The sequence below is a fragment of the Balaenoptera borealis genome, assembly GCF_965194805.1.
Source record: "Balaenoptera borealis genome assembly, chromosome: 3".
NCBI lineage: Eukaryota > Metazoa > Chordata > Mammalia > Artiodactyla > Balaenopteridae > Balaenoptera > Balaenoptera borealis.
In genome coordinates, this window is record NC_138866.1 from 31,776,172 (window position 1) to 31,789,638 (window position 13,467).

The following is a 13,467-nucleotide window of genomic DNA, read 5'->3' on the forward strand; positions in this document are numbered from 1 at the left end:
TTGCTGATGGGAATGTAAAATTGGGTAGCCACAGTGGAAAAGAGTCTGGCAAATTCTTTAAAAAGTTAAACATAAACTTACCATTCAATCCAGAAATTCCACTCCTGGGAATCTATCTAAGAAAAATAAAGACATATCCACCCAAAGACATGTATACAAATACTGATAGCAGCATTATTTGTAATAGCCTCGAACTGGAAATAATCCAAATGATCGTCTACTGGTGAAGAGATAACCAAATTGTGATATACCCATACAATGGAATATTACTTAGCAATTAAAAGGAATGAATTACTGATACATGTAATAATATAGGTGAACTTCAAAAACATTATACTAAATGAAAGAAGCCATGTGCAAATACTACATATTGTTTGATTCCATTCATATGAAATGCCTAGTAAAGGTAAATCTATAGAGACAGAAAGCAGATACATGGTTGCCTGGAGGGGGGAGTGGGGTATAACTATAAATGGGTACAAGGTTTCTTTGGGGGTGATGGAAATGTTCTCTGGTAAGGACCGCACATCTCTATAACGGTACTAAATTCATTAAATTGTACATTTACAATGGGTAAATTTTATGGTATGTAATTATACCTTAATAAAGTTTTTAAAACAAAGCGGGGATGGAGTACCAAAGTCATCACAGATAAATCATCAGGTGGCAGTAGCTAGATTATTTGAGCAATCCTTAATTTGAGGGGAGACTCTCCTGTATATCTTAAAGAAAAATATATCTGAATCTCAATTTACATGAATGAATATGATGATATCACGTGCGTGTATGTTTAATCCTGGTGATTCTATTAGACCTCAAATAGTAAGACTTTCTTTCTCTTTGATACCATAATACTCTTTCAGACCTAGAAGAGCATAGAATACTGAAAAAACCCGATTCAAAGATGACCATTTCTTTTACAGAGAGAAAAAAGTAAATTAGGAAACATTAAAAAAAAAAAAAAAAGGCAAACCTGAGAGAATTTCTCAAGAATGATGTCAAGATCAACAATAATAAGTGTTACCACATTTTGCAACACTCAGAGTTTCTGGCAGGTGGCTTTCTTCATCTATTCTCACCACTGGCCAGGGCAGAGGAAGTCACCAAGCAGATAAAAAGAGATTGAGTTTCAGCGCAAGAAAGTGATTTGCTCAAGACTCCAGAGGCAGTGAGCAAGCGGTGCTGGAAACCACCCAGGCCCAGAGCGGGGCACCGCACAAGATCCTCCAGCCCCCAACCACGCCTCTCCTTGCAGGTGCAGCCCCAGAAAGCCGCAGCCCCCGCACGGGCTCTGCGAGCCTATCCAGACAGTGGGTTTGTGTGACAGCACAATTCTTTGCCTTGCGAGAAGGCCTGGCCCACGCACAGACAGCTGGAAGTCACTTCGACCCCTGATGACACCGTTCAAAGCCTCCTCTGTTTGGCTTTTTGATTCCTGATTGACATTCGCTGGCGAGTGGAGATAAATGCCGGGCTGAGCACAATGTTGACCCGCTCTGACTATTCTCAGGGAAAGACTTTTCAGAATAACAAACAAAACAAAACAAAACCCCCAAAACGTTGGTGTGCTTATGGGACTGAATAGAGCCCAAGAGGTCCGAGGAAGCAGGGCCGGGCCTTTCAAGGGGCTGGCAAGTCCATTGAGGAGTTAATTGTTTGGGTGTACAATGAGTTTATTCTGACCACATACAAAGAGCTTTCTCTTCCAGGTCCTTCAAAAGCAAATGTGTCAAAGGGGCCAGAGGAGGAATCTGTATTAATGGCATCTCTTGGGGTCTCTGAGACTGAGGAGCCTTGGAGAATGACAGAAAAAGAAACCACCATCCCCGTCCTGAGATTCGGAAGGTCTCTCAATGATCCCGAGTCCCCTTTAATTCCATTCCCTCCCTCTTGTATTCATTTAGGCTGCCATTGGCCGTCTTTTACCAAGACATGGAGATACACTTCAGCCTGGTAGAAGTGTTGGAAGGTTCTTGCTTTTGAAGGGACCACATTTATGCCAGAGCCATCATTCCCCTCAGCATGTGACTCAGGGACCCAGTGTGAAAGTCAAGATGACTTATTCTGGGCCTCACAGGGAGACAGTGGTGCCTGTTTGCAAAAATGTCCCTTAAGAACCTGGCCTGAATCATAGCAGGAGGAGGATGGAATGTTAGTTAACCTCAACCTTTCCTGAGATGCATGTCCCATGACCAATGAGGCTCAGAAATATACTGTGAGCTGTCCCGATTCTGACCTTTGAGAACACAAGTTATCTGGATACTTCGGGTCCTTTCCAGAGCAAGAGATGAATCTTTTACATTCCATCTACCCACCTGCACACTCCCTCCCAAAACAAGCTTAAAGCTGTCTTTTTGCAAGCAGTTGCCCACACCGTCAAGCTCCACATTTTCTTGAATAAGAACGGAAACAAGAAGCTGGTGAAAAAGGTAGACCAGAGATGGAAGAAGGGGGCGTGGTGACAAAGCACAGGAGAAGTAGGGGAGAGGTGGCACTGGCAACAGCAGAGTTGGTTCAGGGCTGGGTTCACCCAGAGATGGGGCTAATTTTTTTAAAACTCCTTAATTTGAAATGATTTTGCAATGGGTAATTGGAAACAAAGAGGTCCCATGTACCCTTCACCCAGTGTCCCCCAATGATAGCATCCTTGTAGTTAACATAATTATACGGATAACATCATAATAGTATAATATCAGAATCAGGAAATTGATATTGGTATAATCCAGGGACCTTATTCACATTCCGCCAGTTTTGCATGTACTTATTTGTCTGTGGGTGGGTGGGTGGGTGGGTGGTGTGTTGTTCTATGCAATTCTATCCATGTGCAGATTCATGTAACCACCACCACAATCAAAATATAGAGCTAGTCCATCACTACAAAGATCTCCCACGTGCTACCCTTTTATAATCACACTTCCTCTCCTCCACCCCATCTTTCACCCCCAGCAACCACTAATCTTTTCTCCATCTCTATAATTTTGTCATTTCTGGAATGTTATATAAATGGAATCATGCAGTATATGATCTTTGGAGGTTGGACTTTTTCACTTTGCATAATGCCCTTGAAATCCATCCAGTTGTTGCTGCATGTGTCAACCGTGTGTTCCTTTGCATTACTGAGTAGTACTCCATGGTATGGATGCACCTCAGTTTGTTTCACCCATTGAAGGACATTTGGGTTGTTTCCACCCTTGGCTATTACAGATAAAGCTGCTGTGACTATCTGTGTACAGGTTTTTGTGTGGACATAAGTTTTCATTTCTCTGGAATAAATGCTCAGGAGTGCAATTGCTAGAGTATATGGTAAGCGTATGTTTTGTTGTTTAGTTTTTTAAGAAACTTCCAAAGTATTTTTCAGAGTGGCTGTATCATATTACATTCTTACCAACAATGTATGAAAGATCCAGTTCGTCTGCAGCCTCATTAACGTTTGATATTGTCACTATTTTTATTTTAGCTCTTCTAATAGGTGTGTAGTGATATCTTATCATGGTCTTAATTTGCACTTAAAATTTTTTTTTATTGAAGTATAGTGATTTACAATTCATGTAAGTTTCAGGTGTACAGCACGATTCAGTTTTTTATATATGTATATATGTGGGTATATATATATATGTTCTTTCTCAGATTCTTTTCCCTTATAGGTTATTACATAATATTGGGTATAGTTCCCTGTGCTATACAGTAGGCCCTTGTTGGTTAATTTGCACTTTTTTATAGCTAATGATGTTGAACATCTTTTTGTGTATTTATTTGCCCTCCACATATGTGCTTTGGTGAGATGTCTATTCGTTTATTTTGCCCATGTTTAAATTAAATTGTTTTTCAGCTAAGTTCTTTAGCATTCTCTGTATCTTCTACACACGTCCTATGTCAGATAGGTGGTTTGTAAGTATTTTCTCCCAGTCTGTAGTTTTTTAATTCTCTTAACAGGATCTTTTCAAGAGCAAGTTTTTAATTTTGATTAAGTCCAATTTATCAATTTTTAAAATTTTTGGATCATGTGTTTGATGTTCTCAGACACCAAAGCTCAAGGTTCACCTAGCTGTAAGTTCTGAAGATTTTCTCCTATGTTTTCTTCTAAAAGTTTTAATAGCTTTAGATTTTACATTTAAGTCCAAGATCCACTTTGAGCTGGTTTTTGTATAAGGTGTGAGATTTAGGTTGACGGTCTCGGGGAGTTGTTTTTGTTTTTGTCTGTGGACGCCCAGTTGCTACAGCACCTTTTGTTGAAAGGACCGTCCTTCCTCCGCTGAATTGCTTTTGCACCTTTGTCAAAAATCAGTTTGCCATGCTTGTGTAGGCCTACTTCTGGGTTCTCTTTTCTGTTCCATTGATCCCTAGGTCAATAGGACAGTGAAAATACTCTGTATGATACTATAATGGTGGATATCACTACACGTGTGTCCATTCCCACAGAGAGTACAACACCCAGAGTGAATCCTAATATAAACTGTGAACTTTGGGTTATAATGATGTGTCAATTTAGGTTCATCAGTTGTAACAAATGTACCCACTCTGGGGGGGGGGGGGATATTGATGGTGAGGGAGGCTGCACAAGTGTGGTGGCAGGGGGTATATGGAAAATTTCTGTACCTTCCTCTTAAATCTGCTGTGAACTTAAAACTACTCTAGAAAAACTTAAAAAACAAAAAGAAAGAAAATAAACATTGAAAAAAATGTGGAGTCACCACATTTGTTCAGATGATCAAAGGGAAGCATGGATTGAAAATTCATAAAGGGTCATGAAGGGAATAAAACACTAAAGATCTCTTGGTTTAAAAAAAATCACAGGGGCTTTCCTGCTGGCGCAGCGGTTGAGAATCTGCCTGCCAATGCAGGGGACACGGGTTCGAGCCCTGGTCTGGGAAGATCCCACATGCCGCGGAGCAACTGGGCCCGTGAGCCACAATTACTGAGCCTGCGCGTCTGGAGCCTGTGCTCCGCAACAAGAGAGGCCACGATAGTGAGAGGCCCGCGCACCGCGATGAAGAGAGGCCCCCGCTTGCCGCAACTAGAGAAAGCCCTCGCACAGAAACGAAGATCCAACACAGCAAAAATAAATAAAATTAAAAAAAAAAAAACACATAGAGTGATTCCTCCCACTTTCTTTTCCTTTTTGAAAATTGTTTTAGCTACTCTAGTCCCATTGCCTTTCCACATCAATTTTAGAATAAATAGCCCTTGAAACTCATGGCTTTCTTTCAACGGGTGCAACAGGACCGGAGAGTGGCAATTCCTCGGCCTTGACCACAGGAGCTACGTGGCTTGGAGCTGGAGAACTAGTTCGGATGTGGCCCTGAGGCCTGTCCACCCACAGGCTGAAACCCCTGGCTCCCTCCAGCTTGCTGGGCCACAGCTGGAACTGAACTCATTCAGCCAAGGAACAGTGAGCAAATGAACGTATTCTCAGTGGCCTGACAAGCTCTGGGCTGTCTCACCCGGACTTTGGGGGCACCACAAAGGTATCGGGCATAGGAATCAAGAACTTGCCGGTGGGCCATGCTTATCCCAGGAAGCCTCCTCCAAGGGTCTTTCCTTAGAGGCTCTGGCCGTGGGAGCTGCCGACCAGGGCGTTTGCAGGTGCCACCTGCCTTCCCTCCCCTGCTTCCAAGCATCCCAGCATCTAGAGGTCTGTGCCCCTCTGGGAGGCTTCACCTCCACCCGAAGATTCCCTCTACAAGAAGAGGCTAAGAACCATTAGAATGTGAGCTCCACGAGGCGAGGGCTCCTATCATTTCACTCGTTACTGGATCCTCAATAACTAACAAAGCTGGCACTTAGTAAGGTCTCAATGAAAATTTGTTGAATGAAAGAATAAAAGAGCCAAGTATAAAAACACTAATGGTTCCTAACAACACCAGGGACTCATTAGAATCCATGGCTAGAAGGCTTTTCCAGATCACTAAACCCCATTTCCTCTCTAGTCCTTGGAAATCAGGATACGACAAGGATTCAACTCTTCGTTTAGTATCCTCCATGCATAAACTTTCTTTTGGACACCACATAATAGGGGCTGAGATGGAGGGCGGGGGGTCAGTAGATGGAGCCCTGCTGGGTGTGTAATTAACCGTGGGTAGAGGGAGATATGGTACATGCATGAACACTCAAGCACCCTCGCACACACCCCTTCTGCAACCGATCTCTTCAAAGCTGATATAGTGATATGCCAGGCTTGGTCCAGGGTGGCTCAGACACCAGAAAGCAGCAGTAACCTGCATGCAGAGAGGAAAAGAGCCACCTCTCATGGGCCTGGAGCTGCTTAGGCACAGTTTGTAGTAGGCACGTATCAGAATGAATGCTTCTCCACAGGGAATTCCAATGTGAGCCAAGGCCAACCCACAGAGGTCATTAGCTGCCCAGCTCCATTCAAATCCAGCCCAGAAGCAGCTGCATAGCACAGGGAGATCAGCTCGGTGCTTTGTGACCACCTAGAGGGGTGGGATAGGGAGGGTGGGAGGGAAGGAGATGCAAGAGGGAGGAGATATGGGGATACATGTATATGTATAGCTGATTCACTTTGTCATAAAGCAGAAACTAACACACCATTGTAAAGCAATTATATCCAATAAAGATGTAAATATATATATATATATATTTTTTTTTTTTTTTTTTAAACCCAAAAAACAAAGAAAATAAATCCAGCCCAGGCTGGTAGGTAATCGGACTTGAGCTATCTGATGGCAAAGCTGACAGATCAATTATGGATCCAGCCTCCCCCTCTGTGCTGGGGGGAGAGAAAAAAGAGGTAGCTGGGAAGAGGTTAAAGTCACGTGAACAGGGGTGACGCTCCACGTGTAGAATGCTCTGAGACAGCCAGCCTTGCACACCTCAGCCAGGCTTGAGGCAATGAAGTAAACCTCCTTCAGGTGTGCTTAACCACCATGAGGGCGGAGGCTAGAGACTGCTTGGTCCCCTTCATCTGGGAGACCCGCCATCCGTCATCCCTGCCCTAAGCACCTCCCTCAGCCCTGAGTGAGTGCTGCTAGCTCAGTCACTTGAGTGACAAAGGTCTCCAAGTTGGCACCAACCTGTAGCCCAGACGTCAGGAGAGATTCTAAAAACCGAGACCCAGAGAGGGACCTTGGAGAAATAACTGTGACTCACTCTTTACTTGGAACACAGACTATGGAATAGCCAGTGGGGGAATAAAAGAAGTTTCAGCAAATTAAAGGTAGGTTGGATTTTGGAAGTTTCGCTTCTCTCCAAGATTGGTTTGACAAACACAGAAGCCCAGGCAGAAAGTGTAAGCAGTTTGCTATTGTTTTTATTCTTCTCTCATTTTCCTTTCACTGCTCACTCCCAGACCTCTTAGAAGTAGGAAAAGACAAATTGCAGAAAACTCCCAATAACCCTAAATTTTCATTTGCCATCTATCGAAGCATCACCCTGGGATCTATAAGATCCTGGGTGCTCAGGAGAAAAAGTTCCCAGAGAACTGCCAGAAATCATTGCCCAAGTGCTCTCCCACCATTCTCCCATTTAATCATTCTTCACCCGCCCCACCAACACCCCACTGGAGGCTGAGAACTTCCCTTCCACACCTCATAAGTAATGAAGCCCAGGACCAGTCCCTGACTTTGTGTTTGGTTATCCTGGAAACCCCCCAAATCACCCACATTTGTTAGCATCAAGACCCCTAAAAGAGGCACCTCAGGAAAATCCACAAGCCTTGGGGGGCCAGGAAGAGCTTCTCAGGGTAAAACCACCATCTCTAAACACATTTTGCTTCCCATCCACTTTCCTGCTTCAATGGAAACCCAAAATTCCTTTCTGTCTCTCAACTTCTGCAGCTTTCGACTGTTTTAGCAGCAGATCGTCGGAGCTCAAGGGGCTGCTGGGGGTCCCTTCCTCTCTTCTGATATTCCTCTGTGGCATCAATAAAACACATGTGGATGCACGTGTGCCCTCCACCCCCCAAAACACACACAGACCCCTTCCATCTCTCTCCAAGGGCGAGGATCGACGGAGAAGGGAGGGGCAGCAGGATGGGAGTGCCCCAGATCAATGGATATTTGAAACTCAAACACATGGCCCGGGACCTACCCTGCATGTGTTAATTACCACACATGTGCCCATAAAGGAGTCTGTGAAACACAAGGGGCCCAAAGAACAGAGTGAGGCAAGGACATTCCAAGGGATTAAGTAAATAGTCTGAAGTTCTGACCCTCCTCCCCTCCCGGAGCACATGCATCTGGGTAAGATAACCGGACCTCCCTCCCTCCCTCCGTCCCCCACTTCTCCCCTCGGGCCCACACCTGTGGAACCAGGATCAGGAGTGACCCAGACCTCCTTGCGAGCCAGACGGCCGTGACCTGCTACCGCCTGGCCTCTCTCCCTCTCCCCTGCCTCCCGCTATCTCCCTGGGCCTCTTCCCCCAGCCTCCTCCCGCTCTGCCTTTCTCCTTTTTCTCCTCCTCTCCTTTGGAGGACTGATTCCTGGCTGGCAACCAGAACTTCCGTCGCACAATACGCCTTTTCATTCCTCCCCGGTGGAGAGAACTGATCCCTCCAAGCCCCATCCGTGGAGCATGTTCAAAAAGGCAAGAGGTTAGGGAAAGACGGAGCTGGGTCCGTTCCTCCCCACCACCACCAATCCCCCCACACACACACCCAGACCCCCGGCCTTGCCCCCTTTCTGGCCATCCTCCGGGCCTAGCATCCTTCTGGGCAGGTCTTGGCCTGCAAGCTCCGGCTCCAGGGAGATGCCTTCTAGGAGACCCCACATGTGGGCATGAGCTCAGACAACGGCCCTTTGTGTCCTCCCACCTGCTGCCCTCCGGAGCACATTCCATTCTTAAGCGGCAGCTGAAAAAGGGACCTCGGCGGGGCTGACACAGGATATTACAAATGCCCTCTCGCACCCTGTTCCCATTCAAACCCCAGCTTCCTGGACAGGTGTGGCTTCAGGTGGCCCTTCCTACAGGTGGCCCGAACCTGCTTTTCACTGCACTGCCCATGGCAGACAAACAGAAGGATTCAACACCTCTGTGGACCCTCTGAAGTAGAAGGAAAGAGAGGCCACTGGGCAGAAGTCAAGTGTTCAGGGGCGAGTCAGCCCTAGCATGTCCCCCACCCCTCTCCAGCCCTTTGCACCAAAGAGGAAGCCTCCACACAACCATCTAGGAGGGAGGAACCCACCGGGGTAAGGGAGCAAAGAGCTAGAAACTGCTGGAAACTTATCCCCCTGACACGAGGCTTCAGACTCTACCCCCCTGTTCCCTGCATCATCCCTGGAGGAATTGGATTCCCCTGCCTTTTTCCAACTGGATCAGCAAGAGCCCGCCGTGACCACAGGTCTGGTTCTTATTGTTATCCACAGGGTACAAAGCCACAACAAACTGGAAAGTACAACCGGGGAAGTACTTCTCTGTGCAGTTGAAGAACCAAAATCCTCTGGTTGGTCTTTCTTGCTGCAGGTGTTTCATTCAGCATCATGCACTCAGTTCCCTTTGGTGGGGAAAGTCTGGGTGGTCCGTTTTGCATGATTGCTCTTTTTTTTCCCTACCACCAGGACCTCATGCCCAGGAATAAAGGCTATGCTCCTGAAGACTTCAGTTGCAACAAGCAAAACTGAAGGCAGCTCCCTTTTTCAACCCCAATAAATTACAGGCAGACACGCCCCTCACAGTATTGATGATTTCAGATCTTTGCAGAAAGAAACGTTCATACCCTCTCCTCCCTTCCCTCCTAGAAGGGAACTACCAACACTTGAGGCTGTCTCCCCCTGTGCTTGGAAGGACCTGGAAAGGTGCTTGCTCCCTTCTTTCACCCACTTACTCGTTCCTGCTCGCTGGAAGGGGAGCAGCCCATCGGGTCGCTTGGTCCATGGTTTCTAGTGGGTGGTGGTATCACCAAGCTCCACTTCCATGTCTTCTTGGAGGGACAGCATGCAGCGACAGCAGGTTCTCCAGACTCTCGGCTCCTGCGTTCAGGCAGTGGGACTCTGCCTCCTGTTCTGGTCCCCAGGGAATAAGCACTTGGGGCAAGGTCCAAGGCTTTGCCTTGGTCTCCCTGTGACCGCGGTGTAGGATAAGCCTGTACACCCCACACTGATCCTTGCATGCCCAACTCTCCACGTGGACGCTTATGAGCATGAAGTTCCCAAGGCCCAGATTCAGGTGGGAGGGCTCAAACTCAGTCGAGACCTCCGGTCTGAGTTTTACCCGAGGGCACAAAATGGGGCTTCTGAAGTGCTTGCACGTGCAATAAAACTGATACCCGTTTTCCATGCAACTACCAGCGTGTACGCTGTCCTAGAAGTAAGAAGCGGTGAATCCTAGTGTCAGCACACTGGAAAGTCTGGTCAGCACATCCCAAGGACCTATTCCTCATGTTGGCTGGTCCACTAAACAGCACTCAGACAAATGCCCTAGTCGGGCCGGCTGCACAATTTGTAGGGCCCAGTGCCAAGTGAAAATGCAAAGCCTTTTGTTCAAAAAGCAGGAAAAAAGGTGCCACAAAAGACACTAAAATATCAAGCCTTATCCTCTCTTCCATAGCCTCTCTCTTGACTTGTCATGATGTTTTTTAATTTTCCATTTAGCATTGTTCTAGGTAATGAAAAATGAAAATTCTAAGCGTACTATGGAAGCCCTGTAGCCTGCATCACAAGAGCTATCTGCCAATGAGGCTGCAGCAGGTAGGCATAGTACACGTGTCTCTTTGCTCACACACACACTTCTTTGTCCCATTGGACTACACTTACAAAACCCAAGTTCAAAGGAAAATAATTAAGAATTTCGAGATAACAGCTGCCTAAGTCACCTGCCCATGAAGCATCTAGTCTTAGTGAAAAGAATCTGGATGTGCTGGGACAATTATCAAGGAAAATCAAGGGGGAAAAAATGTTCAGATGGGTTTCCAAAATAAAAGAGTCAGGGCAGACTTGGGCATACCTGCCTTCTTTGTGCTTTTCTGTTTAATGCTGGCTACACTGGTAGCTTACTGACTGAACTTCCCAGGAACCAAGAGTCTCAGGGTCCCTTCCAGCTCTGTGCACTGCACTTGCTCACCTCTCTCAGAAATTCTGGGAGCTTGGTCCCCTCCGCCCTATGAGCCTTACTTACCTCCAGGCTTCTGGGAGGAAACACAGAATAAGAATGGGAATTTTCTGTGGGGCACTTTTAGCTTTCACCCCAGGCTCCTTCCATCTTGTCTAAGAATGCCTGCTTGGACTGGCTTTAGAAGCAAACATTTAGATAAAGCGTGAAACTCCACTCACCTTTCCTTCCTGAGTTACCCTGGCTCACGGGCTTATCGGTGACTGAACCTTGGGTGAGAGGGGAAACAAAAACACAGACATTCAGAATGCATCGCGGTTGGTTTCTTTCAAAGAGTTGGTAAAGCCTGATGTTATGAGCATGTGGTTATGTATATATATATATTGTATACACATCTAGGAACATTATATACAAAGTGAGTACATACATACATGTGACTGGGGTTTGTTTAACATCAATGTCACTGATATCACAGCACTGTTGAGATGAACAATGATTTCCAGGTTCCCTGGCAATAGTCTTGACCAGATTTTTACAAAATTCCACATCCACATGACTCCTCTGTTGAACATTCCACTGACTGCCCCTCACCTCCACTTCTCACCAACCCCATGTTCTGAGCCCTATCCAGCCAGGGGGGCCAACTGAAAAGAAAACCCCTCTCACTGCAAATGCAATGATTGACATCCCTTGCTGGTTAGGGCAGGAAATCGGCGATTTTCCATCTGCATTAAGTAGAAAATTGTTGGCCCAATTGTAATGAATGGGCCAAAATAGTCTGAGGCATGGAAACAATTTTCTAGATGCAGCGTGTTCCTCAAGGAGGGGGCAGTCTGGGGGTTTGGCCAAACGCTTTGCCCTGCATGTGCTTGGATGCCCTGTGCCGTCATCCGACGGTCCTGACCCGGTTGCACCTGCCTTTCCCATGACACCCAACCCCGCACATGCAGGGCACAGCCAGCTCAGGCACACCAGGGCATCTGCGGAAGTCCCCGCGACAAAAGAGAAGAAACCCATCCCAATCCGTATCCAACCCCTTCTCCGTATACTAGCTTTGTGAGAATTCAATTATATTTCCCTGCATGACTTGTTTCTAGCACATTTGTTTGCTTTAAATGAAACTTTCCAGGTCATTTGCAAGGAGGCCTCATTCCTCCCCCTCCCCACACCAACCCCAATTAAGGTTTCCAGTTTCCATGTAAACCACAAATAAAGTAAACTTTCCTTTTTGGCCTGCAAATTTTGGTTTCCTAATGTAGATACTTACTGCCCTTTCCACTCACTTTTCCCCTTATATAGCAGGGCTGGTTGAAAAATGAATAAATTGGGGGAAAAAAGGAAAACGTTAGGACAGCAGGACTGCCTTTGGAATTTCCCAGAGGTTTTAGAATAATGTTTTATACTTCGCTTGCACTTAAAAATTAAAAATAAGTAAATAAATAAAATCTCATATACACAGATTACAGAGAAATAGGAAGCAGCTGGTGGATGGGATAGGTTTTTTTTGTTAACGTGGGCTGAGCTGCATAGTGAATTAAGGGAGTGTCTTGAAGTCCCTCACCATCTGAATGGAAGTGGGAAGTGTGAAGCTTGCCTAAATCCGTAATACACAATCCCACAAAACTGACCTAAGAACAAAATTTCTCTATGCCTATAAAGTCCTATGGACTCACCCAGAGGGTTGTTATAAAGCAGTGGTTCCCTAACTTGTCTTATCATGAGAACCACCTGAGAAGCTTCCTAAACATGTGGACTCCAAGTCTCCGTGACCACTGGATCCGAATACGGAAGGAGAAGCCTAGACACCTGGGTTCTTTTTGAATTCCCCAGGCACTGCTGATGACAGCCAGATTTGAGGGCCGCGGTTATGAATGTTTTCCATCACCATACATTACATTGTTCAGGGGTTGCAAACATATGGCAACGTAGACCACCACTCTCCTCTCCTGCGCCCGTGAAAGACATCACTAATTGGTTGTCACAGCCTTTGATGTTGAACTCCAACGCAGTCTTGAAATTTATCTCAATAAAGTGTGCACCCAGGGCCACTAGCAACCAAGAGCACACAAGCTACAAATTTATATGCCATGCTCTCTAGAGGTTATGGCCGATGCTTGAGAAAAGAGCATTGAACCAGAAACTTAAACTCAAAATAAATAGATACATACACACAGACACATACTGACCCTATCACCCAGCTGACGACAGAGCAAGCAAGTTTGGGTAGACTTCTCCCTGACCTGGAAGAGGGCTCATAACCACCACCAATCTTTCAAAAGTGCACCCACAAGATTCAGGAGACCAGCCAAGGGGTCTCTCTCCAACCCTTTTCTTTCTTCCCGCCCTTCCCTACGGTACCTGAACATACAGGAGTTTTATTCTGCACAGAAGAGCCACTGATGGGCTTCCCATCTGGGGTGACACACCAGCAGTACCCCGTGTAAGTATGGCACTGCACCTGTTCG

The 13,467-nt window shown here is 46.1% G+C and overlaps 1 protein-coding gene across 3 annotated transcripts in view; it reads right to left on the reverse strand.

Annotated features, from left to right (window-relative positions):
* SMOC1 (SPARC related modular calcium binding 1) overlaps window positions 1–13,467 on the reverse strand; it is a 153,131-nt gene that overhangs the window by 42,124 nt on the left and 97,540 nt on the right. For all 3 annotated transcript variants that reach the window (XM_082384358.1, XM_082384359.1, XM_082384357.1), the window contains exons 4-5: window positions 13,361–13,460; window positions 11,224–11,271 (exon numbers count right to left, since the gene is read on the reverse strand). In XM_082384358.1, coding sequence (XP_082240484.1) covers window positions 11,224–11,271; window positions 13,361–13,460 — 148 coding nt within the window. The remainder of the gene's footprint in view (window positions 1–11,223; window positions 11,272–13,360; window positions 13,461–13,467) is intronic.